The sequence below is a fragment of the Solea senegalensis genome, linkage group LG11, assembly GCF_019176455.1.
Source record: "Solea senegalensis isolate Sse05_10M linkage group LG11, IFAPA_SoseM_1, whole genome shotgun sequence".
NCBI lineage: Eukaryota > Metazoa > Chordata > Actinopteri > Pleuronectiformes > Soleidae > Solea > Solea senegalensis.
The window spans coordinates 11,342,134-11,370,086 of record NC_058031.1 but is presented as its reverse complement, the minus strand read 5'-3'; the positions used below and the strand labels follow the sequence as shown (position 1 = coordinate 11,370,086).

At 41.7% G+C, this 27,953-nt stretch overlaps 2 protein-coding genes and 1 long non-coding RNA gene across 5 annotated transcripts; 2 read left to right on the top strand and 1 right to left on the bottom strand.

Moving 5' to 3' along the window:
* The first annotated feature begins 205 nt into the window (after positions 1 to 205).
* asb14b (ankyrin repeat and SOCS box containing 14b) lies at positions 206 to 8,213 on the top strand. 2 transcript variants are annotated; one of them, XM_044037912.1, is made up of 10 exons: positions 206 to 255; positions 616 to 762; positions 866 to 918; positions 1,005 to 1,136; positions 2,722 to 2,880; positions 3,141 to 3,386; positions 4,096 to 4,264; positions 5,441 to 5,975; positions 7,010 to 7,163; positions 7,260 to 8,213. In XM_044037912.1, the coding sequence occupies exons 2-10, from the start codon at positions 638 to 640 to the stop codon at positions 7,436 to 7,438; spliced, it is 1,752 nt and encodes a 583-aa protein (XP_043893847.1). In that variant the 5' UTR covers positions 206 to 255; positions 616 to 637; the 3' UTR covers positions 7,439 to 8,213. The 2 variants fall into 2 exon arrangements, with proteins under 2 accessions (XP_043893847.1, XP_043893848.1); XM_044037913.1 differs by having other exon boundaries at positions 226 to 255; positions 638 to 762.
* On the bottom strand, positions 7,053 to 9,630 carry LOC122777021. Its single transcript, XR_006361281.1, has 3 exons — positions 9,480 to 9,630; positions 7,283 to 7,381; positions 7,053 to 7,119 (listed from the first exon to the last, which is right to left on the bottom strand). It is a non-coding gene; the product is annotated as an uncharacterized LOC122777021 (long non-coding RNA).
* tasorb (transcription activation suppressor b) lies at positions 8,735 to 27,642 on the top strand. 2 transcript variants are annotated; one of them, XM_044037911.1, is made up of 23 exons: positions 8,735 to 9,173; positions 10,953 to 11,098; positions 11,719 to 11,811; positions 11,905 to 11,977; positions 12,596 to 12,687; positions 12,784 to 12,918; positions 13,000 to 13,124; positions 13,226 to 13,254; positions 13,719 to 13,821; positions 13,971 to 14,074; positions 14,891 to 15,000; positions 15,264 to 15,336; positions 15,428 to 15,502; positions 16,346 to 17,266; positions 19,345 to 19,655; positions 20,607 to 20,709; positions 20,803 to 21,722; positions 22,643 to 22,765; positions 23,404 to 23,563; positions 23,656 to 23,764; positions 25,319 to 25,497; positions 25,579 to 25,713; positions 25,917 to 27,642. In XM_044037911.1, the coding sequence occupies exons 1-23, from the start codon at positions 8,870 to 8,872 to the stop codon at positions 27,116 to 27,118; spliced, it is 5,625 nt and encodes a 1,874-aa protein (XP_043893846.1). In that variant the 5' UTR covers positions 8,735 to 8,869; the 3' UTR covers positions 27,119 to 27,642. The 2 variants fall into 2 exon arrangements, with proteins under 2 accessions (XP_043893846.1, XP_043893845.1); XM_044037910.1 differs by having other exon boundaries at positions 25,914 to 27,642.
* Positions 27,643 to 27,953: the final 311 nt, after the last annotated feature.

Sequence of the window (27,953 nt, the reverse complement as noted above, 5' to 3'; positions counted from 1 at the left end):
TCTAAGTAGACCATGTGCATAAAATAATGTGCTGACCTAAACTGGGTGTTTTAGTTTGTACATAATAATCTGTTGTGAGGAAATATGCAGTTCTGCTGATTGGTGACAGTTGTTTCTGTGTTCAGTGGGTCGGGGTTATGTGCTGGCCACGTGATGAAGATATTTATAGATGACGAGATGTAAATAGCCCCAGAGTGTGTGGATACTCATAACGCCTGTTGTAGAACCTACTGCAGGAGCACCATTTGACTGAAGGTAACCATCTGATAACTATTCGTATATGGCTCTACAGAAACAGAAAAGACTGATTATGTGGAGTTTGATGGTATTTGCTTTTGTAGTCGAGACTCTTTTGATATTCAGCTGTTTTGTATTATTATTTCTTCAACTGATCAATCAATTATACAATTTTATGTTCTCTGAAACTAGATAAATGTTGCTTAGTGACAAAACATTGTTTTTTTCTCAAAGTTTATTTGCAAAAGCGCTGATTTTTTTATGGCTCAATATTAATTTAAATAATTTCTATTAAAAATATAAACCCAGCTAAAGTTGTAGTTTACTTCCCCCCCCTATTTTTTATAGCGTTTTTTAATTTATGGCTATGTTTTCCAGAGCAGCTCCTTGTGCATTTCAGATGACCACAGAGACAAAAGATGACTTTTATCAATCAGAGGACGACTTGGATGAAGATGAGGCAACGCAATATATGATCGAACAAAGTCTGATTCAGTACAGGAAACTCAAAGGACTGAATCCGAGGTAAACTTCAAAACCGCCCTGTAATAAAAGTTTATTTTTGTATTCACTGAATCCGAACCTGTTGTTCCTTTAAATGTTGGCTCTGTGTAATGTCTTCTGGTAGTGATCTGAAACCCAGTGAAGATCCTGATGAGATATTCAAAGCAATAAAAGAGGGTAAACGCATGTTGTTTTTAATCTGACAAAGCTGAAACATTCGTCTGTCAGGGAGCTGTCCTGTGATGTGATGTTTCCTTATTCAGGTGATGAGGACACACTGAACAGACTGGCAGAGCAGCCAGAGTCTCTGTCCAGGGTCGATGAACGAGGCTGGATCCCCCTGCATGAGGCTGCAGTGCAGCACAACAAGAGGATAATTGAGATCATATTCTCAGGTAGTAATGCTGCGATTTCTTGGAATCCTATGTTCCGACTACAAATGGAACAAACTATAACTGTAATGCTGGATTCACACGTACACGGTGGAGGTGTCACCTGAAACACTTCTCATTCATTTTGAATGGAGCAGTGTCATGGTGCGTTCCACGAAGTTGTAATTTCCATGCTGAGAGGGCATTTCTTGAATTTGAACCCCCCTCAATTCAGATGTCCAACTCGGATTCTGTCTTATTGTGCCAGTCTTATACACAGGTAGACTGCAACCAGCGATTATTTTCACAATCGATTAATTTGTCCATCATTTTCTCAATTAATCGAGTCATCGTTTGGGCCATAAAATGTCAGAAAATGTTGAGGAACGTTGATCAGTGTTTGTCAAACGTGGAAATGATGGTGATCTCAAATGTCTTGTTTTGTCCACAAATCAAAATGATTCAGTTTTTAATGATTTCATTGTTAAATGGAGCAAAGAAACCAGAAAATATCCACATTTAAGAAGCTGAAACAATCAAAAATCTTGTTTTAAAAGTGAAAAGAGTTGATGATTAATTTATTAATCAATTAATAATCGATGAATCGAGTAATTGTTTCAGCTCTTTATACAATACATCAAAAATGTTTTGCAAAAATATGCTGATTGTTATCAACTGGTATTGCGTCCATGTTTTTTCCTGACTTTTCTGTGGAATGCAGTCAACTCCCAACAACATCACTCCCAGTTCCAACTTCCAAGTGGCACTGAACTGCATTGTGGGACCATTGCTTTGCTTTGCCTCTGTTGTGTTTGTCAAAATTTGGAAGATATTCAACTTTTCAAGCAAATACACCAACACAGACACTAGCCAATGAAATCATACATTTAGCTTAAACAGCACGTGGCTAAAACAGAGCTGTCAGACAATGTTGTTTTCACTTGTACACTCAATAATGGTAGAGAAAGCGGTCATTACATCAGTATCACTTTAGTAACGTTAGCAACTCTTGATATGTAGTTAGCTATGACAGACACTGCTCTTTTAACCTGTGATAGCCGGCGAGCGACAAGCTAGCTTCAAGTGTGAAATGTGAATTCAGCTATTTTGAATGGTCCTGATGTGACTAGGTGGTCATAAATAGCGCTTCCCAACCTCTGTTTCCCCTGAGTTGAGAAATATCTTCATTCTTTTCTTTGTTACTTGCCAGTGACACTTGGTCCGAGCCTTGAAACTTCAATGCTAATTAGGCACTTTTTGGACCTCATTTACAGAGTATAAACAGTGTCCTCCATATTTGCTAACAGTTATGCTAACAGGACCAAGTGTCACTGGTGGGCACGTAACAAAGATGAAGTGTTCACCATCTTGTATGATTTTACAGCAGTCCAAACGGTCAAACCAGGGTTAGGGTTAGCCAGAGTGTGCGTTACATGCTCTTAAGCATAGGTTTACTCCACAAACAAATATGGATGACATTCTTTCCTTTATGTGAAGATCAAGTGAGGAACAAGGTCCTCCTTTTGTTACAATCTGCAGTCTCGGAGTTCATAACATTAGTTCATCAAATCTCCATGTTGATTAGCTGTTTGTTTTTTTTGGGTTCCAGCGTCACCACCAGGTGCCGCCCAGTGTCGCACTCTCAAAGGTGAGACGCCCCTGTTTCTTGCTGTCGTCCATGGCCTCAGAGAGAACGCTACATTCCTACTACAGAACGGTAGTAGCCCAGATCTCCAGAATGATGAGCAGGATTCTCCATTAGTGGCCGGTATGTGACATTAGTAAATTAGGTACAAGATCCCCTTTGTTTCACATTAGATCTTAAACATTTATAGAAGCATTTCAAAGGACCTCAGGAGATCTACAGCAATCACCACCTCACCCCATCAAAATTAAATGTATAGTAGTAGTAGTAGTAGTAGGTTTTTTTGAAGTGTAAATCCTCTGATCAAATTGTAATCAGTCATTATTAAGGTAATACATCTGCTCACGATAAACCATTTTCTCTCTGTCCTCCGTATTTCTCAGCTATTCTGAATGACCAGTATGACCTGGCCACACTGCTGCTTCGCCACAGAGCCAATGTAGACCAAACAGGACCACTGAACAGGACAGCTCTACATGAAAGTGCCTTTTTAGGCTTGGAGAACTTTGTCTATCTGCTCCTGGAGTCTGGAGCCAAACCAAACTCATGTGACATCAAGATGAAAACTCCACTGGCTCTGGCTGCACAGAATGGACATTTGAATGTGGTGGAGGTGCTGGTGCAGAAAGGTATATTATATTATGTTATATTATATCTCTTTGTTGATTTAAACACGCAGATTGAGGATCGCTATAGAGCAGTTGTGAACCTTGACCTTGTGACATATGGGAGCGTGTTGACAGTGTGGAAAACTGAGAGCGGCCTTGGAATTTTGAAGAGAGTGTTTTCTCTATAGGTCAGTGATTTCCAAAGTGTGAGCCACAACCCCTTGTCAGGTCATGGGGTGGGGGGGGATTATAAATGAACAATTAAAATATTTTCATTTTCAGTCTTGTAACTAGGATTTAAATAACCATTAAATGTTAATGATACATTTGAAATGGATCAATGGAGCAATGGCTCTCAGCAGCTTTGCAAATAGTTAATTCAGTCAATGACCTTTTTTTCTTTTGACTACTTCTTTAATGCCTGAATGTCCCCCACAGGAAAAAACCCTGTAAGTGCCCCGTAATCTTAATAACGACTATTTTTATCTTCCCTAAGCAATGGTTGCTCCTCCTTACAAAACCCTTTTAATCCCTGGGTGATGTTCTACTGATTTTGTTGGGCTACCTGGTTCAAAAATGCCTGAGCCATTTTTTTTTTTGTTATTTAAAGACTGTGGGTTTCAAAAGTATCTTTATTCATAGTTTCTGAATTGAAACTGTGTCAGCAATTGATTAAGGTTCTCTTTCAAGTTCTTGAAGATAACTAGTACTTTCTGTATTCACTTTCTAGGAGCCAACGTGAGGTGTGAATCAGAGTCCGGCACTATTTTATTTGAGGCGGCAGCATCAGGAAACCCTGATATAATCTCCATACTGCTGGAACATGGAGCCGATCCCAATGTACCGCTCTACAGTGGGCACCTGCCTATTCACCGTGTGGCGTATCATGGACACAGACTGTGAGTATAGAACCTGTGTCATGAGATGGGATGAGTCAACTCAATACTAGTTAAAACAAATGGACCAGATCCAAAACCTTCACATAAATGCTTCTTTATAAGCACAGACTGTAAAACTTTGGTGTTATTTCCTCTTTATTGGAGAAGAGCATTCGTTGAACATAATGTTTTTTATGTTTATTTCTCAGCACAGAAGTGACATCAACAACTTGGTTATTTTAAAGATGCATAAAGGAATGTATTTCGCTGACATCAGTATAGGTAGATACTCAAGGTTGTGGCTATGACTCAGAGTGGGTTATCCTGGCTCTGCATGCCAATGTGTCCCTGAGCAAGACACTTAATACCCTGTGATAGCAATGTATGAATGGGCACGATGTACTACATGTGTGACAGAATGTAGATATATTGCGTGTGCAAGAGACCAGCTGGAAGGAAAGCAAGGCCAGGAGCATCAGAGGTGGATTCAAACTATTCTACCATGGTCTAGATAAAATGCAAAATGGAGTAGGGATCGTGTCAGACAGAATTGTGAGTTTTGAAGCTAGAAATTTGAAGGTGTCATGTTGAATAATGAGATGAGGTGTTTGAATATTGTTGACTGTTGTAGTGTGTGCCCCATAAGTTGATTGTCAGTTAGTAGAGAGTTCTGGAGTAAGTTGGGGGAAGTGTGGTAGAGATTGATCCCAGGAGAGAGTGGGGATTGAAGCAGACTTCAGTGGGCATGTTGGTGAAAGGAACATACTGTAGGTGAGGAGGTGTTGGGTTTAAGGAGAAGGATGGAAATGACTGTGGTAAATACATATTTCAGGAAGAGGGAGGTGCATAGGGTGACCTATATACGTGCAGAAATGGAGATACAGTGCTGAATGTAGCCGTTGTGCATGAATGAATATTTAACATATATAAGATTAGGGGAAATTTACAGTGTTACAGCAACAAAGACAGTCAAGGTAATAAATGATAAACATGTATTTCACATCTATGCACAAACAATTTGAAAGGATTTGCACTATTAGAATAAAAATAAAATAAAATATGCAGCATGAACACCGAATACCACATGCAAAAATAGGTATGGGACAAGAAAAAATTGGAATCCCTTGCAATCCCTGCTTACAACCTTTATTCTCAAACAGTTTACAGCTATAGTTAATGTTAACTCCTCTCTGACAGGGCCCTCGAGCAGCTCATCCCAGTGACTAAACTAGAAGCTATAAAGGAGAGTGGGATGAGTCCTCTCCATTCTGCAGCCGCCGGTGGACATGCCCAATGTGTGCAGATACTGCTCAAAGCTGGTTTTGACCCCAACTTCATGCTGCACTCAAGGGTGCGCTGCAACTACGACGACGACCGCAGGTCTGCCCTCTTTTTTGCCGTGTCCAACAACGACCTCCAGTGCACCCGCCTGCTGCTAGAAGGTGGTGCCATGGTGAACCAGGATCCGATCAGCTGTCTGCAGGTGGCTCTTAGACAGGGCAACTATGAGCTGATCAACGCCCTGCTCAAGTTCGGGGCAAATGTGAATTACTACTCGCGCGTCAACACCACTCACTTCCCCTCGGCCTTGCAGTACGCTTTGAAAGATGAGGTCATGCTGAGGATGATTCTCAACCATGGATATGATGTGAAGCGCTGCTTCGACTGTCCGTACGGTGACAATTCCCATGATTATGCTCCCTGGATGACCACTGTCATCAAAGACATGGTGGTGAGACAAAGCTTATGACAATGATGCTATGAAATCAGCCATTCACCAAACAATGTTAGACGTTTCTGATACTAGTGCTGTACCTGCACGGGGCAGCCCAGGGCCAACTGGAAGGGAACTTGGCTTATTCAAATCCCTGCTGGGATATCCCTGAGCAAGGTATCCAATCTCCATTGCTCATTTTAATTGGACACTCTAAATTGACCCCAGCCATTAGTATCAATGCCTGAGCAATACTTTTTTTCCATACCAATTTATGAAATATGTTAAAAAATAACATAACATAACAAAACCTTAAATCACAACTTTGATAAACATACATGACTACAGCATCAAAAAGGGCTGGAGGATATGTCAATATTATTTATAAGAGGATAGGGCACATGTGACAAAACAAAAATAAAACCTAATAAAAGAATTCTGAGATTAAAGTCAACATTCTGAGAAGTAGGAATTCTGACATTAATCAATCTGATTTTTTTCCTTGCAATGGGCTTTTATATATTTTTTATTTATTATGTATTCACATGTGGCTGTAATCCTCTTCCGTAATATCGTGACACGAGACATGAGAACTGACATTGAGGCATTTTTCAAATATTATGATATGATATTAAATTCAATATTGACAAAAAAAACATGGAATCAACAGAGGATTATGTTAAAAAGCCACATAAATACAACACAATATTATATAAATAGTTTGAGAACAGAAATTGCTGTGTTAAGTATTTTCGTTTATTTATTTATTTTGTTATTATTTATTTCAAAACAGGCAGAAGATAACCTTAACCATAAATTGTCTATAGTAATTAATTCACATGAAAGAAACACTTTTTTAGGGACATTTGCATTTTACTGTCATTTGGAACTTAGTTAGTGAAGTGAAAATCAAAATCTTTCAGTTTTACTTTGATGACCTCTGATGATCCAGCTGCTGCAGTACCTCCATGACTGACACTTCGAAATCACTGCGAGAAAGGATTAAAAACCAAGAGGACCAGTGAAGTAACGCTTGTCTTTGTTTCTTGTAGTTCTGTGAGGTGATCACCGTGTCCTGGCTTAAGCACATATGTGCTCAGGTGGTGCGCATCATGCTGGACTACACTGACCAAGTTTCCTTCTGTACCAAACTGAAGGAAGCCTTGGAGGAGCAGAAACAGTGGTCAGAGATCTGTCACCTTCAGAGTAAGAACTCTCATGATCTGTCACTTTTCACTTGTACACAAAGGTGTAAAATCGTTTCTTCTAAAAAAAATTATAATTATTTTAATTTATACACAGGAAATGCACGGAGCCTGAAGCACCTGTGTCGCTTGAGGATAAGGGAGCATCTCCGTTGCATGCGTCTGAGATCCCCAGCTTTCATCAACTTCCTTCCTCTTCCTCCCAGGCTGAAAGATTACCTGCATTACAAGGAGTTTGATATTTACAGCAGAGGCAGCATGATTACCTTTGTTTAAAAGACAGTCACTTGTTTGCCTTGTGATTACATGTTAATGTACATATCTGTGTACGTTATGCGTGCAATATCACCTGTGCAACATTACATGCAACTCTACAGTACATTTTAAAGGACCAGTGTGTAGGATTTAGTGGCAGTTGGATATTGACACCAACTACCTCATACCTTAATGTGACCTTCATACAAAAAGCCCTCACTATATCCAGTGTTTGAGTTCTTCATTTCAGGTGACAGTTATTAATGAATGAAAACCCACTTATGATCCCCCTTAATCCCACACACTGGACCTTTAAACACGTACTGTGTTATAACACTATTATGATTATCATTGTTATTCTTGGAGACAATTCTTTTTTCACTGACCTTTTCTACTCTTTTCTCCCTATCATAAGAGTCAGTGATACATCAAAATGAATTAAATCTGTTACTTTATGGTCAAACTGTTGATTTATACACGATTACATGAAAAGAGCGGACAGTTACAGTGTAATTAAAAAATAATTAATTCTCAGGTGTCCTAAAATGGTAGTGGATGCCTTGTTGTCTTCACCTGGTGGTCGAATGAAATATTACAACTGTGGTAATTCCCAGGCTTGTGCCATCTCAGTGTGTGGGCTAAAAGTTTTTTGGGTTTTTACATGATAAAGGTGATAAATGGTGATATATATATATAAAAAACACATATTGACCTATAAAACAATGACAACACAATAACCAGAGTTCAATAAGCATTTAAAATCATAAAGGCCCATCACCAATTCTCTATGTGATAATAAATATATCTTTTTAAATATGTTAACTGTTTTGTTGTCTGATTTATTAATTGTGTAGCTACATTGTGAACTCTGTGTTTTAAAAAATAATAATACATAAACGAACCAGTGTGTAAAATTTAGCGTCCTCTAATGGTGAGACTGGAGAGTACAGCAAATCGAGGGCTCCCCCCGCCTTGGCATTCCAGAACTTTGCGTAGGGAGCTCCAACTTCAAAACATGATAGACATGCTGTAGAAACATGGTGATAACCTCCATAAAATAAGGCTAAAGTTTATATAAAAGGCTTATTTTATGGTGAAGAAAAACACATTTTTTTCCACATAAACATAGCAGATGGTATATTCAATGTCTGCTAAAAAAAAGTCTCCTAAATGTTGTACACTAGACCTTTGAATTACATTTTACAACGTTTATGTTTTACCCTCGACGTGTGTCAGTTGTTGTAGTTACCGGTCCGTGCCACTAGGTGGCGCGGATTGTCTCGAATGTAAACATAGTGACGGCACCGTTTTGCAGTGGTGGAGAAGAACGTGTACGTCATTTTCACAATGGCGGAGGCTGGGTGAGGAGGAGAGAGTGCGTGTGTGTGAGTGTGAAGCGGCACTGTGTTCGTTAGTGCTACATCGCCCGTGAAACGTGCAAGGTGCCCGAAAATGGCCCTGAACCCCAGCGCGGCGGGGAGAAAGGATCCAAAGGGTACCGAGACGGCCCAACTCCACCCCGGCGGTGTTGAGCCCCAGAAGAATTCAGCCGCCACCTCGGCCCTAGCCAACCAAAATGGCGATCAGGCTGGATTTGGAGACGGTGTAAAGCCCGAACATGAAGCCCCTGAGCGGCGAAGGAGCGCGCAGACGGACGCCCGGAGCTTCAGCAGTTCTCCCTTACCGGGCCAGAAACCGAGCGAGGAGCTGCCACGGAGAAATTTTCAAATCCCGAGGAAGACGAGAGAACGGAAAGGTGGTGCCATATCGCTGCTATTTTGAACAGAGCCCTTACTGTCTTTGATAATTTTGCTGTTGCTGCTGCATGTTGCTAGCATACTTGCTAACTGGCTGCTCTGGCTAGTTTAATAGATTTAAACAAAATGTCCCCTGGTGTTAGTGTGGGTTTGAATTGGGTCAGCGTCACACGGCTTAACCCCACGGATAGTGTCGGTTGGTGTAGCGGGAGTTGTTTTAGCAGACCCTGGGCTCAGGTATCCGAGTTACCAGAGAAGCAGCGGGCAGCAGCAGCTGCGCTACTGTGAAAGAGAGCTACACTTACCCGGCTGGAAGCTCCACATTGTTGGGTCTCTTCACCTCTTCTTGAAGACCAGAGGCAGGTTGAACGAACCTACTGGAGTGGGTTGCAGGCATCACCTGACAACATGTGGGTGTCATTGACCTCAGTGAAGGGCATGGATGTACCCACACCAACTGCATATATTCAAAACCAAGTTTTCATAGTGGAATAATTCAAATTGAGTAAAGATGCAGACACCTTATCCCAGCACAGTGTCAAGCACCTCATCTCTGAACTCCTCAGAGCATCTTTTAGTGTTCTAAGCAGAGCCAGATGCACCGATGCTGTGAAACATCATTGTGTTAGATTGTATACCAGTCAGCGACAACTTTAAAACCAGGTACTGGCTTTACTGTTGTGCCTCATCACTGAATACATACACCCACCAGTCAATCTTGTTATTGTGTGTACATATAAAGTGGCAGGTGTGGTCTTCTGCTGCTGTAGGCCATCTGCTTTGACAACGGCATTCAGAGATGGCCTTCTTCATACCTTGGATGTAAATAACTTGTGCTTTTCTGGCCACTCTCCTCTGACTGTTGGTATCAACATGTAGCTTGTTGCCCAGAGAGACTGCTGCTTGCTGGATATTTTCTTTTTGACATGGAACTCATGCTCTGAAAACCCTTGAGCTGGTTGTGTGTGAAATTCCCAGTTTATGAACAATGTGTGTTCTCAGACCAACAATATGCCATGTCCAAAGTCTCTCATATCACCCGTCTTCCTCATTCTGAGGCCCAGTTTGAACTTTAACAGCTTGTCTTGACCATATCTACATTCCTCAATGCATTGAGATGCTACCCTGCCATACGGAGAAGTTGAACAAGTGTATTTAACAGTTTATCAGTTGTGTATAGTGGCGGTCTACAAGTCTCAGGCCACTTTATTGTCGAATTGTATGCACAGTTGTCACTTGTCATTTTAGAGCCAGCTGTGTTTGAGATATGGGGTCAGCTTGTGCACCTTCAGGTGCAAGGAAATATAAAGCACATTTTTGTCACCCGTGTACTCCATCGGTCTTCGTTCTTTTGCCCAATATACAAAGGATGTTTATAATGTGTTGCTCCCACAGCGTGAGTGAGGCTGGTAATGCTCTGTTCAGATAACCTGTAGTGATCTCACTTCTTTGCGCATGTCTTTATTGACACGATTAACCGCATGTTAAAACAGTGGTTTTGCTGTTTTGTAGCATATTTGGTTGTGATGAGCTGGTCTCAGCAGAGAAGAAACGAGGATCCGGCTGGTTCATTTGCAACTCTGCTGTGCCAAAATCACGTTAATTATTGCCTGCAAGCACCAAGTTTGTATTCATATAATTGGAATGAGACACGCAGAACACATCGTCTCTTTATAAGGAGCGGCATATTGTAGGCCTGTTGGTTTGTCTGCACATACACATATTTGTGTGGTACAGATGCTGTATGCTAATCCACTGACTCACCTTTGTTTGTACAGGCTTGTACCAGTTTCTGCCTCCTGACAGCCGGGAGTTTGAGGACCTTGTGAAGATTTTATCCTCGTTTTACCTGGACATGCCGTCGCGAGGGTCCGTCTCTTACAGCAAAGCCAGGCTCATTCACAATGAACTGCTGGAGAAGGAGGTCAGTCATTTTCTACTACACCCCACGTAACCTTTTTTTCTGTAGTAAAATTGTAAGTAGCTGTCACCGCAGCCTTCTAAACTGGGTAACAGGGGCTGCACCCTCTTACTTTTCTCATGTGCCCTCTTATCAAAATGCTGATTAAGCATTGGATGCAGTTCATTACGCTACTATAGACTCCATGCAGTCTTGCTTAAAACAACTGTTTTCCCATACAAATTTCAAATTAATGCCAGTAAGCAATATTCCTGTTGGCTACAAAATGCATCATGACCTCAAAAATACCAAAATCATAGACGTCTCCTGTTGACCATTACATACTTTTTTAGTTTATTCATTGTTGATAATGTTGCAAGTTACATGATCTGCAGACATTCATTAATGCTTACTTTATTCAGGGAAGGTCATCAGTTGTTACAAAGACCTTAGGGAGCATAAGAATGCCTCATTTGCACCTCATATTTTCAAAAGTTCCACACAGCACCACGCCCCCTGCTGTTATACGTTAAAACGTTCACTATATGCTTTATGTTACATGTTCCACTAGAGCCTCACATGGCAATGTTAAAACATTCACATTGCTGCGCCTCACTTACCGTCTCCAACCTTTTGTGTACCAGTTCATCGAGAAGCGGAGAGAGATGAAGCAGGAGGGGCGGACCGAACAAGAACTGGCCGAGTCCTACTGCTTCCTTTATCCAGACAAATCCAAGGTTAGTATGTTTGTAAACCATGCATATAAAGGTTGATGGAAGTTATAAACCATTTTTTTATTTTGTGATTGTTTATTCTCTTGTCATGTACAGCTCCAGTGGATCTGCGAGAAGGGTCTGTCTGTTGGACACTCCAAGATTACTACACTAGGAAATCCATCAGTGGGTATGTTACTGTTGACTTTAAAGTAAGAGTCTGAATAGAAGCTGATAGGTGTTGATTCCTTCCTTTGTGGTGATACTTTGGGTTTCGCCAGTCTTTATTATCTAATCCATTTGAGTTTCACCTGGTGAGTTCACAGCTGAACCTCCACAGACATGGTTTATCAACAACTTGTGCAACAAAATATGACTTATAGGTGTAGTGTGAGATATTTCAAGCAGTCTTTTATGAGGCAAAAACACGTTAATATGTAAGTTACTGTGGCCTGCGTGCTCGCTGTGCCAAGAAGCAGCAAGTGACCGGTGTCGGAGGGCACAGGAGGTGGTTGACTCTTCAAGAATCAAGAATTTTATATGGTCATTATGAGGACATAACGAAACTCCCAGCTTAAAGGCACACAATAAATAACAAAAATAACGAAGGACTTCAATTTGCCCGCACCAGTAAGTTGTTTTATGTTGTGACTTTGTTGTTTGTTTACAAAGCCTAGCGTATTAGTAGAGAAGTGGCTTCCACCTTCCCTCTATCAGCCGTGATGTAAAACGCATCACAGACACAATGTATTTCAATGGCATTTGATCGTGCTGGTTTCCCTCTGATTCTGTTCTTTTGTCCTCATAGGTGTCTACCTTTCCAAATACTCAGATTTGTTACAAATCAATCCTTTTGAAGTGGGCTCGTCCGGAGACATGATCATTTTTAAAGTTATGAGGGTATGGCTACTATTATCTCTTCATCATGTTACAACTATGACACATTCCCTTATTCCCCACGGGACTGAACTCCAGCTCTTATGTTTTGTCTCTCAGGGTCGAATAAAGCACATTTTTGAGAACATGCCTAAGAATGCGATGGAGCCTACGCCGAAGTTTGACTGTCACTTGTCCAAAAGTGCCAATAGAGTCACGTCGTTGCTGTCCTACAGGGCTTTTGAGCTCACACAGGTAAACGTAGGCTTCATTTCACTCACATACTGCATTTCTATTCTATAAAAGCAGTCTCTGATTCTGTATTCTCTCTTTCAGCAATATTTTTATGAGTTTGCATTTGACGAGATCAAGGCACGGCCCCGGCACGTGTGTCCCTACGCTGTGGTTTCCTTTAAATATAAAGGCAAAGAAGCTGCTGCTGCTCCCTTGACTGCTCACAGGTACATTTTCCTGGTGGTTGACAAGACATACACAACATATCTGCTGTGGTCTGTGTTGCAACTGACTTTTTGTGTGTGTGTGTGTGTTTCTCTCTACACAGGTTTAGCACAATTTCCTCTGATGGAAGAGGTAAAAATGTTTAAAAAACTCTTCTATATTAAATCATTCTCCATCCATTTAAACCATGAACTGTCACACTCACATTTACTCTCTTAAAACAAGAAAGTCTTCACATTTAAGAATCGGAAATCAAAATGTTTTGTGTGCTATACGCTGTACAGCAAAAGGGATGTGAAGGAGAATTTCAGAATTTCCCCCAGGGGCTTAAAGGTTGCATTCTCCAGGCAGCAACTAGTTAATAAGTATTATTTCGATCATCGTAAATATGTCATAATATCAGAAGAAAAACTTATTACTTCAATAAAAAAGACAGAGCTCCAAATGTCAGATCCTCAATAGATAATGATAAATTGGGATTGAGAGTTTAATTGGTAATTAGTCAATTATCAGAATCGTATCATTACAGCTCTACGTTCTGTGGCAATCCAGCAGTAATATGAAGTTTACAGCTATGCCCTTTGACTCCCTTGCAGGGAAGAACTACACTGTGTGGACTGGTCCACTCATAAACAAGGGTCAGGAGTTATTTCCAATCTGTCTACGATCCTCTTCTCGACCCTACCTTCCTTTCAAACTGTGAGTAAATATGTGACACTTTTTTTTTTTTTTTTACCTCTGAAGAAAAGAAAATATATGTACAGTATGTAGTCATATATGTTCAGTATGTAGTCATTATTTGTTGTGAGTTGTCTTCTGCTGCTAATGCTCCGTGTGCTCCACTGCAGCCCTGACAAGCTGGAGGTGAATCGTGGCATGCAGCTAGAGCAGGTGAAGCGAAAGATTCCCTCCGTTCTCTTTTCTTGGGACACCTACAGAGCATCGCGGGAAGGTCAGTCCACACCGCATGCTTAAATTTTATATTGACGTTTGGAGACGTGTTGGTTAATGACTCACAACTTAAAATTTAGTGGTTGAATCTATTTTAAATACATGCTGCAATGTGCATTTATTCACTTATGGTCTTCCTACAACTTAGATTTTTTGTCTTTAGTCTTGTTATCAGCAAAGTCGAGTACAGCAAAGCAGACGAAATGTACATTTTAGAAAGAGTCAATTCTACCAATTGTACTACGTCCATTGTACTAAGAATTGCATTGAAACAAACATTTTAGTTCCATATTAGAAGTAATCTGTGTCCATGCTATCACAACTGAAGATGCTCATCATATGTCAAGAAATGACAATGAAAAGTAAAAGCACTGATTTCTTTTTCCTGAGCCAGTGATGCTGTGAAACTGAAAATTTAAATGTTAAGAGCTGACCGGCTATACCTACATACATTTGGCTATGAAGATTACGCAATAGAGACTAATACACAGATTATTCTAACTAAAACAGAGCCAGAAGTGTTTCCAACTTCCAAACTCAGGGGAAATCATGGCTGGCAGGCGTGATTGTTAGAGACACGATGCATTTCAAAAACACATTTTCAAATTAGCAGTGTGGATGTAGACACATTATCTGCATTTTGGGTAAAAGCAGGGTCCCACTTTTCTTGTTGTTAGACACAGAATTAGTCACAGCTCGAACATGCATTTGGCTATACAGATTATATAAGACCTGAAAATGGCATGTACTTTTAAAGCATAGATGGATTATGGGTCCATCACCTTGTATTCTAATGTGCTGTTCTCCGTGTCTGCAGTGATGAAATGTGGCATGTCCTGCAGTCTGTTTGAGGTGGTGGATGGAAAAGGCAAACCGACCAGCGGCACCTTGGCAGCGCTGGTCAACAAGCTGGAGAGAGACAGGATGGTGAGTTTACCAGGTTAATATGTACAAAGCTGTAAACCAACAACTTGAACTCAAAATAGTTGTCGCTGAAATATTCCTTTTTGCTATATCTCATATTAAAAGAAGAACCAAAGTAGTTGCTTTTAATGTCACACTTTTATCTTTATATATAAGTGGATATAAACAAACTAAATGAACCTGGAAAGCACAGTGACGTACCGGCATGTCAAAAATAATTATACATTCTGGTGTAAGTGACTGAAGTGTGTGCTGTCCTAATGCAGGTGCTGGTGAAGTCTCTGTTTGACAGGGGCTTTCTCTTCCTCCTCTCCTCAGCTCAGATGGTGGAATCGAAAGGTATCATACTGTAATTCTCTGTTGTGTCAGCTGAACACCTACTTACTCAGTGAGAGTTCAACTTCAAAAAGTCTCTCCGTTTGTTTTCCAGAGCGGCGGGGGCGGACTGAGAAGAACCTGCAAGCGCTATTCATCTTTCAGGAGTCAAGGATGGTTGTTAAGTATTGTAAGTGTTATCTGTCTTAACTGTCTTATCCATGCTTTTTCTGACCAAGTGTTTTTACTGTCAACATCTGTATTAAACAGTTAACAGTGGAAACCTTAGTTAGATCCCTTTTTGAGAATCACAAATAGATATGAGGAGGGTTCAGCACTGACACCCAATATGTTATCTTGACACGATTATGAGTTCGCAATTCTTTTTGGCTCTGTGAGCTGCAGTGCCAGGTGTCCACCGTCCACAAGCTTACAGAGTGAGCTTGCATGCAGAGGAAGTGGCACATGTTTCACTCCACTGCATGCATCTTTACTTGATCTGAAGCCAGATCACTCGGCCACGGCAGAAAACCTCGTGTCATGTTTTTTGCATCTTTGATTTAAAGGTGAAATAAACACATCTGACAAAAATCACAAGGTTATGTGGATGGGGTCAATGTCAAATTAGTTCCAGCACAAAATGTAATATCATAAGTCTCACTCTCATTCCCGCTCTGTCTACAAATAATATATCTAAATATGAAATACTTGAAACTAACTTGGATTAAAAATAAATAAAGGTTTTAATGTTTGAGCAGCTTTTATTTGTTTTTATAGTTCCTGAGAACAAAAATGTGTAAACTTATAATACTATTTACCTATTTTCATACATTCATTGGCTTTATCCTCCATATGAAGTCAGGGCCCCCCCATATTGTTGTCAGTGCTACCAACTGAGCTATCTGGTGCCTTCCACCCAACAATCATTTAAAGAAACTCCCGTGCCATAACCTTAACTACGGTTTTAGGGTTTTGTTCACAATCTTTTTCTATGATAGAACACTCTGACATTGTCTAGTTTCCTCCATTTCAGCATCCAGACTGTTTGAGCCTGATTCGCTGACAGTGGAGCCCCAGCCCGCTGTCCTGTCCTCCACGGAGCCCTTCATCCCTGCTCTGCACTACGCTCTGTTCAAGCTGCGGCCCAACCCAGGCAAGGACGTGAGCTCCAGCGTGGAGCGACAGGCCACCGATTACCTGACGCGCATGGATTCAGGCACGGTGCGACCATTCATCTTGCCTGATTACAAGTACAACGTGGATGATAGAACCAACCCGCTCCAAGTGCCCAGACCCAAATTCAACATGGAAGCTGTGCTCCGCTCTTACGTTCACAACCCTGCCAACTATATGTTACCTCTGAACAAGGCAAAGGATATCATGGAGAGAATACGAAACCCTGTACCTGTGCCTGTACCCACACCCACACCAGGCCCAGCCCCAGCTCTAGCTCCAGCTCTAGCTCCAGCCCCAGGACTAGCCCCAGCACTCGCCCCAGCACCAGCCCCAGCACTAGCCCCAGCACTAGCCCCAGTGGAATACAGTCCCGTTTCTGACTGGGGCGGCTCAGACAGGGGCTCGGACAGGGCTGAGAGGCCGGCCCAGGAGAAACCGCCACCACCAGACAGTAACAGCAGCAGCAGCAGCAGACGGAGGCCGGGGCTGGGCCATTCAAATGGAGCACAGTTGCAGCAGAAGCCCCACATTGACTCACCATCTCACGCCGAGAAATTACGGTTAACGAAAAATGAGTATGATAAAAACAAAATGAAGCAGCTGCTAAAGCTTATTCAGCTCCACAAGAAGGCACTAATAAAGGATCCCGGGAAGGAGAGGGGAGAGGACGGAGCCTGGGACGCCAACAGTCTGAAAAGGAAGTTTGAAGGTGATGAGAGTGGAGGCCTTAACAAACATCAACGCACTGATGCGCTGAGCAACGGGGAACCCAGTCAAGGTGAGGAGTGCCGTCGCTGTTGCTCGATTTCTTTCACGATTGCAACGATTGTCATTTTTTGTTATGGCGAATTTCTAACTGCAGCCCTGAAATAGGTCAGTTCCTCTGAAAGAGTGAATTTTACATTAGTTTCACAGCACACTGTGATTTTCAATATTTCAGCTACAAATAAAAACATTGCTGCCCACGGGCACTACAACAGCAAGCCTTAAGCATTAGTGTACAAGGGAAATAGTGAGTTTTTTTTCATTTTAATGCATCTGTGTATGTTACATTACATTACATGTCATTTAGCAGACGCTTTTATCCAAAGCGACTTACAATGGAATCAAGTACAATTAGCCAGGGGTGGAATCGAACTTGCGACCATGATGTCTTTGGTACACAAGGTAGGGTCTTAACCACTGAGCCACTCCACCCCTATGTATGTTTCATGAAAACTAAAATAACCTATAGCTGCAACAGTTAGTGTTGTTTCTTTCTGCACCTTGTACAGTCCATCCGTTTCTATGCACAGTCAAACTGTGTCGTCCGTCAACTACGCCTTGTTCCAGTTAACGGTGAATCGATTTATCCAACAAAGTGTGTCCAGCTCTTCTACGCTACGTGGTGAAATGTTCCTTCTGCTTTTTAGCACTAGGCAGTTCCAGTTTAGCTGACAGCTAGTTGTTAGCATATTGAGCACCATTCTGAGTCATCCTCATGTTGATTAGCTTTAAAATATTACGTTCTTTAAGCTGACAGAGCTGTGGCGTGTGCTGTGAAGTAGAAAGTTGTAAGCATGGATCCAAAACCAGAAGTTCTGTAGTGCCAATACAGGCGACCTATTAGGACTGTCGGTTTTTCCACAAATTAAGTTTGAACTAATTGACTCGTAGTGACTTGTAATTGGTTTCATTATCTCAAATGTGAACATGAATCCTGCCAGTGCTCACTGCCGCAGCGTGGCGGACTTTACATTTACGTTCATATATTTGCACATCATTAAAACACAAATGATGATACGATCACAGACGGACAGGACTGGGTGAAAAGAAAATATATATAAAATAATATTCATATGAATAACCTGATATCAATTCAGTCAAACTTTTAATATATGCGTTTTCCCTGGTGTAACCCTATTAGGCTTGCAAAGAGGGAACTGTGACGATGAATAATGCAGGGCGTGGATGTAAGGCGGCTGCCAGGTCTCAATAATTTTACCAGTAGTTTTCTTTCATGCACTAAACTCTGATGGCACCAGGCTGATGTAGTGGTACCAGACGTAAAGTTGGCTCATCTTCTCCCGCTTAACAAGGGAGTTGTCAAGAGTGTACACTGATAAAAAGACACAAAAATGATTCTTTAATTTATAGAGCTGTTCACATTATGGTATCAACTGTACAAGTCTTACAAATATCAGCAGAATAAAAATGTTCTGGAAGGAAATTGGTCAAAAATAATTTGGTACGTCAAACCAATATGATGTATGAGAGTGGGAATGCAAAATGAAAACTCAGGGAAGGGATTCTGATGAAAGGAGTTGACAATCAAAATCACATCATGCCTACAGCTCTAATCTGCACACACGGGCACAGTCGGCAGACTGATGGAAAGATGTTTAACATTTGTTAATGCAGAGAGCTCAGAGGTCAATTACAGGCTATTAAATTCATTTGAGCAATTTTCACAATTTAACTGCTCTTGGTACAAAATATTAATCCATTTTTTTTTTGGATCATTGGAGCACAAAACTACTTTGCAACAATATAATTTTCACTTGTGCCATTATTGTAAACATGCTGTATCTTTCTGACAATGTTAAAACAATGTTTTTGACAAGTTACTACAACAAAGACGAGAAGAGTTTTCTTTTGGAAAGGAAATAGCCCTCATAAAATCGATATTAAATTAGAAAAAATCCAGACATTGTGAAGGGGAATTGTATTGATCAGGTCATCATTAATGATACAAAGTCCTAACAGTACATACCCGTCCTTGCAATCTGTGTGACATACAGAAAATCAATATTCCTAAAAATCAATTTTGACCTTTTTGAGAGTAACATGTGTCAAATTCACTGTGTGTCCTCACAGGCACTTTAGCGGCTGAGATGAGTGAAGAAGGAGGACAGGGTGACAATCTGACGGCAGTAATGGAAAGCATGGGCATCTATGACACCGATCTGAGGGCTCACGGCAACAGCAACACCACAGCGGCAAGCGAGACCCAGCGGCTCCTCAAGATCCTCCTGACCACTCTCAACAAAGCCATGGCTGGCTCAGTGTCTGTGCAATCGAATCACGGCGGCGAACCGTCGACAGGTTCAGGCAGCGGCGAGCCCTCGTTCCCCAACCCAGATATTAGGAAACAACTCGATCCAGTATCACAAACCAACTACACAGAGGTGAAATGTGAACGGCTGATTCTCGGGCTACTTCCATACCAATTATGTTTTCACTCAAACAAAACAGCATCTGCTTCCAGATAAGCATTTTAGCTCTGTTTAAGAAGTCATTCGGTTCATGCTTAAAAAAATAGGGATGGAAAGTATAGTACTGTGTACTTTAACAGCAAAAGATTTTTTTATTCACTTTGACTGTGAACAAAGAGTATAGATAGATATTATTACTGCTTTTTGAAGATTTACAGTCTCTTTCGAAAGTATTGTAAGAGTGAGTAAAAACATTTGGGTTTGACATTAAAAGATGAATAAAAGACAAGATAAATGTAAGACAAGACCAGTATTTCAGCTTTTATTTGCAGGCATTTACATCGAGATATGTTAGACGACTGAGAAGATGGCCTCATTTGTAATGAAACATGGAATCAAATTAGATTCAAATGAATTAGTGGCAAATCCTTTTATCAAGTTACTCATTACCACACCCCTGCTCAGCCCACTTAAAGATGTATAAAGTGACATCGGAGTAGATTTACTAGTACGAATTCTCGAGGGCAGCATCGGACTGCATGAAAAAGAAATGCTAACTCATAGTTGTCTGCTTATTTTAAGTTTTACTTGCTTAATCTTCACTAATGAGAAACAACAGTGGTGAAAAGTAAGAACAAGGAAGACCGGCAACAGAGTGAAACTTAAACTCAAAGTAATTGTTAACAACCCGATAAGAAACAATCAAGAAATCATGTGTCATTCTTTACTAAAACGCAGCCCCCGAAAATTGAGCCAGGAGCAATTTTAAACATGTTCTAGGGTAATGTGGGACGACAGGCATATCCGGTGCAGAACCATATGCATTTTTAAACTAAACAAACAGTATGGATGTAGCCCATAGTTGTTGTTTTTATCTGTTTGTGCAAAGCCCTAAAAATAACTTGTGGTGTTTTCTCTCTTCAGGAGGACATGGATTGTAGCCCTGGCAGTCCATTCAGTCCAGGCTCCCCTCCAGAGCAAGCGCACACCTCAGATAACTCAACCTGGGTTATCCCCTCAAATGAAGGTACCTTGAAGCAGTCGTCGAACATAAATCTGTCTCCATAGCAGGAATATCCCCGGCGTTCCAGTGACAAGTTTCCCATCTGCTTCCCTCTAGACAAAGTGCAAGCGTTTCCTGAGCCGAAGCCCGAGCCCGAGCCTGAGCCTGAGGCTGTGCGAGTGGCAGACAGTCATCCGGAGCCCAAGACGTCGCCCGCGGTGGAAGCCAAAAGGGTGTCGCCACCGACAACGTTACCAGTAGCGGAGGAAGTTCTCTCCAGGCCTTCCATCAGCCTGGACACCATCCTCAACCAAGAAATCCACAGCCTCTCGTCTGACATTAAAAACATCATGCAGACTCATCACATCAGTTATACCTCGCAGCTCCCACCACGGTTACCTCCACGCCACTGCTGGCTGCCCAACAGCTGCTTCTCTGACTTTGTTGTACCCTATGTCTCCCCTGTCCCCACCCAGGGACACGTCAAAGCACTGTGTGAGATGATGGACAAATTAATCCCAAGCCCACCTGCTCCCTCGAAGGTCACTTCTCCACCTCCCCCCGCGACGGCGTCTAACCTTACACCACCACCACCCTCCACCCCAGTCCAGACCTCCAAACCTAAAGCAGAGCCCTCTGTGTCGAGGAGCTCCTCACAGAGTGATAAAACGGGCTCCGTCAAAGAGACTGCATCCATAAAGGTTAAAACCGAACCTGCAGCCATAAAGGTTAAGACAGAACCTGCATCCATAAAGGTTAAGACAGAACCTGCATCCATAAAGGTTAAGACAGAACCTGCATTCACAGAGGTCGCGGGAGACGTCTATTCTCCCTCTCAAGTCACACCAGAGTCCCCAGACCCTACTGCTTCTGGCAGTGGGTCTGGCTTGTTGGCTGGCAACCTCATTGGTCAGCTGAAGCCCGAGGTTTTCACCAGTCTGGTGGAAATCTTCAAGGACGTCACAAAGAACACAGTGAAATTCTACATCTACTCCGGTGACGAGGGGGAGGAGAGCACTGTCTGCAAGGAGATAAAGGTACACGGAAATGCTACGTAGGGACTTTTAAGTAGGTTCTCTGTTTATTATATAGTTAAAGCAACATTTTTTAGCAAAATGGTCATGATGGAAAGACTTGGATCTTTTTAAATGACCTTAGTTTAGTCTCTTCTGTCTCCCCCCCTGAAGAATTGAGAGTAATTACCAAGACACTGTTGGTGCCTCTACATGAGACCTGGAATGAAAGAAGCACCGTTCTTTCTAGTACAATTCAGTGATCCATCAAAAACGATTTTGAACCTGTTATTTTAAGGTTACATCGTGTTGATTTTAGGTCTTCAATGATGAATTTTTATCCTTAAAACACAATTTATGATGTGTTTTCGCTTCTGAAATGTGAATATTTTCTGGTTTCTTATTATATTATAAAGAAATAATTAAATCTGAATAATCTTGTTTTGTGGACATTGATAACAGTGACATTTTATGGACCAAATAACCTATTGATTCATGGAGTTGCAGCCCTTGTTGCTTGAATTATTTACCTTATGTATTGTTTTTCTTCTCATTCAAAAGCAAAACACAAAGTAAGAACCATCTCACATTCGCTAAATATTATTTGTTGAATAACCTTAACTTTTATTAGACTGATAAAATCACCATTCTGCATTATTCTGAGGATAAGATAGTTTGAACACAACTTGAGACTATGATTATGGCCCATTTTACATCTGTAGACCTATTTAGGATGACATTTTTAAGCCAATGAAGTGCAATATACAGGCAAGCATCAGCAGTGGGAAATATAAAAGGCATCACAAGCTCCTCTTCATCACTCATATCTCAGTGCTCCGCCTTGTCTGTGTCAGTCACTCTGCACTTGCACATGTGTAAGAGCGGAGGACACGTTTCATCCATTTGACCGTTAACAATGACCTCTCTCCTGTCTTGACACAAAGGGGTACTTGAAAAGTCTTGGCAACAGCGAGTGCAGCCCACAGACGTTTCTGGAAAACAGCGGCAGTTTAGACAAGCTCCTCATCATCATTCAGAACGAGGACATTGCCGCACATGTGCACAAGGTAGGAACGCCACCTACTCATCACACATCAACATCACCTCACCTGCACAACTTTAATTCACATTTGATTTATTACTTGATAACACATCATTTGCATCTTGTGTCATTGACTATAACATGGGTTAAACATGAAACATGATTGAATAAATCAGGGTTCACACAGAATTTCTAAAAACTGATTTCCAGGCCTGGAAATGGTTTGGAATCAAGTGAATGTTTTGGAAAAGATCGTCCCGATCCAATAACAAATATATCGGATATAAGACTCCAAGCTTCATAAACGTCACTCACTTAAAATGATAAACGTGTCACGTGATACAAGTAGTATGGATTATATTCCCTTGCGAGTGAAATTAGCTCTACTCTAACTCTAACAGATGGCTAATCTGCAAAAATACCAGGCAAGTGCATTTTGTCTTATAACTTTTGAATGAAAAATATGGATCAAAAAAAGAGACAACTGTGGATGCTAAGATATGTTTAAGTATTGAGTCATGGAGGTTTGGTAAAATATTGTGGAAAAGTTGTTTAAAAGGTTGTAAAAATGAATTGGTAAAAACATGTGGGAACCCTGATAAATTGAATAAAAACCAAACAAGTGGTAATAAATCTTTCTTTTTTTTTTTTTTGACCTTGTAGATCCCGGCTCTGGTGTCTTTAAAGAAGTTACCTTCAGTGAGCTTTGCAGGCGTGGACACCCTGGATGATGTCAAGAACCACACTTACAATGAGCTCTTTGTGTCTGGTGGCTTCATGGTGTCTGATGAGTTTGTACTGAACCCGGACCTCATCACACAGGGTAAGTGCTTGGTGGGGAGCAGTGCGGGTTCACGGGAACTGTTAGCTGAATGACAGTTTGAAACTAACGTTGTGCTTCTTTTTTGTTTTCAGAACAGTTGCAGGGGCTGCTGAAGTTCTTGGAAGATCAGAGCACCCCTGAACACCCCTGGCAGTGGAAGGTGCACTGCAAGTCCCAGAAGAAGCTCAAGGAGCTGGGGAGGTGAGTGTGTCCATGTCAGTGACCACCTAAGACGAGACTGGAAAGACCAACCGATCATTAAATACACTGTAGACTTGAAATGTAAAGACTAATTATTCTTAGACTTAATGAACTTCATGTCCCACAATCCTTTGCAAATATGCCTTCCATCCGGTTTCTTAGTGTATTTATCATCATCATCTCTAATTAATTGATGATTAATCAATTACCTAATTAAGCTGCAACTATTTTGTTAATTAACCTGTGTTTTTTCGGCTTTTTAAATGTGGATATTTTCTGGTTTCTTTGCTCCATAAAATAACGGAATCATTAAAACTGAATCATTTTTGTTTGTGGACTAAACAAAACGAGACGATATTATGGACGAAACAACTAATCAATTAAGCAAATAATCGACAGATTCGGCGATTCTGAAATGAATCGGTTAATTTGTCTGAATGCATCGTGTTTAACAGCGTGCTAATAAATTGAAATCATATCAGCCCCGTGCAAAACAACAGAAAGCTAAACTGTCGGATCATAACTGACGTGATTTTCGTAGTTGTGGTAAACATTTCCATGGCAATGGGGGGAGCTTCACCAATTCAAATCCCAAGAGGTCCAGATAGAGAAAATCTCCTTAAGCTGAAGTCTGGAACTTCGTAATGTTTAGCAAGTGCAGTGGTTAAATCTAATATACTGTTAATATAAATGTTTGCAGTCAACAAGAAATTCAAATTAAATGAAGTATGATGAAATAATATTTAGAAAATGTTCTTGTCAATTTGAAGTGGATGGCTTGTAAAGATGTTCTAAAGTCCGGCCTAAAAACTAAAATATAGATGAAGCACTTTAGAAATGAATAACTCTGAGCTGTTTGCGTTTCTGTTCTCGCATCAAGTTTTTTTTTCTCTGATCATCAGTCTGTGTTTCTTCCCTCCTCATCTCTCCCTAGAGCGCGTGTTTCACTCTCTGTTATTTAAACACAGAATACAAGGCTGTGATACTCTTACACCGCGTTTGCCTCTGATGATGCCGCAGTATACGCTAAAATACTGCTCTGTGCTCAACTAAATACCAGGACTCTTCAATGTGACGCTGCACATCTATTGCTCCTGCACAATAAAAGCCTTGTATTTTTTTTAAAAATAAAATTGAATGGATTTGGGGAACTCAAGCGATAGAGTGCTTTTATTTTGGAACAAGAATGGGACGCATTGTACATGAAGCAGATTGTGACGTTGGAAAGAAGCTGTAGAAACATGGTGGCACAAGATGGAGGCCTCTGAAGCCCCTTGCTTAAACTATTATAAAGGGCTTGTTCTAAGTGAATATACACCTACACAAACGGTTATTGGTCGTATATAAAAATTTTGCCTATAAACCTGACTAAATGTAACAAATCAAACAGCCCTTGGAAACACCCGCGACAGTGAAATAGAGACATGGAATACACAAATTTGCTCTTGTCATGATCCATATTGTGAGATGGGTCGTGATTTTTTTTTATTTTTTTATGCGGTGTCAATAAAAATCTGAACATTGACTGGATCTACTCTTATTGCTGTCATAAAGGTTAAACACCAATGCCATGGGGCTGCTGAACCTCCTGACAGCCTATCAGAAGAAACACCTTGTGGAGTTCCTCCCTTATCACGAGTGTGATACGCAGTCACGCCAGGCTCCAGACCTCGATTGCCTCATTAAACTCCAAGCTCAGCATACGCAGCAACGGCACCTTATCTTCCTCACAGGTATGTTCATCTTCAGAGACATCTAATCGCCCGTTAATTGTCAAGTTTTTAATTTGTATTTTGTGTTTGCTGTTTTCACAGAGAGGCCATTTGAGATGTTTCTGCATTTCTCCAGAAATGGAATAGTGATAGCAAGCATTGATGATGTTATGAACAGTTTCCACAGTCTGATTGGTTCCATTAATCAGAACGAGCTTCCAACGCCACCCTCTACTGGTGGGTAGCGCCTACAGCAGCAGTGAACACCAAAACACTTTGGATTTCATGTCATATTAATGAAGTGTAATTGCTTTATTAAATTGCCTTTTGCTTTATACAGTTAGCAGTTTATTTTGCACATATGTTGCCGTTAATGCATCCGCTGATTATATCCTCCTCTCTACTTTTCCATTTCTCTCTCCCTCCCTCTCTCCCAGTAGTGAATGATGAGTGTGTGGAGGAGGAGGACATGTCATTAGACTCGGATGATGGCGAGCCACCCACTATAGCAGACTGCGCAGAGCAGAACCAGGAAGCCAAGAAAGAGAATCCTCCGCAGCCGCCGCATTTGGACGAGTTTCGTCCCCCACTCCCAGAGCAGCAGGTCACACCTGAGAGAACGCCATCGTTGTCCGATTACAGCGCTCTCAAAACGGCCATCTCCCAGTTCAAAGCCTCCAACCAGATAGGCATCTGCTCGGCAGACCTTGGCAGCTTGTCACCGGGAGGTTTCCCGGTGAATCCCCACCAGAGCTTCCTGTGTCCCTCGGCCCCGTGGTCCTCCTACACTGGCTCGTCAAGCTATGCGGCTTCCCCCGCCTACCCAGCCTCACCCTGCAGCAGCACCCAGGAGCAGGATTACCGGCCACCTGCAGCCCCCGCCACGGTCCCCACCGCTTCTGTCATGGCCACAGCAGGACCTCTTGCTAACCTGGCTTCGCTACCCATGGAGGTGAAACCTCCCCCTCCCCCTCACCTCATGATGCTGGGTCACACATACGGCTCGGACACTGGCGGGACCAGAGTCACCGGGAACTCTCCGCTCAGTGAAACAACTCAGACTGGTTATATGGCTGGCATTCCTAAAAATGCCAGTGGTACTCCCGCACACCATGACAGGACATTTAGTGGACCAGGGGAGGGTTTGTGGGGCACTGCAGGGACCAGCACAGGACAGACTAGCAGTGTCACACAAGGACTTTTAGACCCAAGTGGGCTCCCCAAGACACTGGAAGCCCTAGGAGGCTGCACTCCTGGCAGTCACGGGAGCAGGACTCAGGTGAATTGCACTGACAGCCTTGGCTCATCTGTTGGCATTCCCACAGTGGCCACAAGGGGGGGCTCTATAGTCAGACCTAAGCTGCCTTCACATCCAATGACTGGTGCGGGATATGGTGGTATAGGCAGCATCCCAGGACAGATGGACCACGGGCCAATGCAGGGTGCAATGGGTCCTGGTTCTTTAGGGAACTATCGAGGGAGAGGAATCCCACCAGGACTTTGGACACGACCAGGACGAGGACATGATCGGGGGGGTGGGGTTGGAGGTGGACCCTGCTCTTGGGGTTACCCAGTAGGAAGGGGTGGGCCACAGAATTACTACTCAGACTTCACATACTCTCACAATTACGCCCCTGAATAGACAATCAACCTGATGAGAGTGGTAACACAAACACCATACTCCGGAGACTATTAGAACTGGCTGAATGTATATATTTCCTTGTCATAAACACATTTGATTTAAGTCAGTACATAAGGATGATGGTTTTCTACATTAATAAAAATTGATACAGGCAGTGCCGAGTGTCCCACTGTCATGCAAAAACTGTATGTATGCTCTTTCATGTGAGCTATTTCAAACCCTGTTCAAACCACTATATTTATATTTGCCAACAAATGGTAATGGCCTTCCAGCATCTTGGAATTTAACATGTTATTTCTGTTTGTTCGGGCTTTTTGAAGCGGTTTGTGAACAAGGGGAAAGGCTGATATTTTTTTAAGGAAAATAACTATAGTGAATTAAATTTCACTTTTGCTGTTGGTTTTCTTTTTTTATTTGACATATTTGGTTGTCCAAAATTCTATTAAAATAAACCATTTCCAAATCTTGTTTGTGTGACAGGTTTGATGACGGTGTCAAGCAAACCATTAAAATTGTAAACCACGCCTCTCTTTCTGTCCTATTACTCCTACTTAGAATATTCTTCACGTGAGCAGAATTCTTTGAGAAACCCCATGTTTCTCACCGTTCATAACATTTGTAGAGCATATTTCTAGAAGTAAGCAAGCAATTAAAAAGTGTGGAAAAATGAATTTTCTCTCCGTGACACAAGGCACGGTGCTCTGCTAGAAATGACTGAAATCTATTTTCTACCGCAGTGTAAACAATGTGCTGAGAGCAGTTCAGAGGGAGAGACTACGGCATTTGAAAGCATTTGAGACTCCCTGCTGAGTGCCACTGCGCCTGACTGTGACAC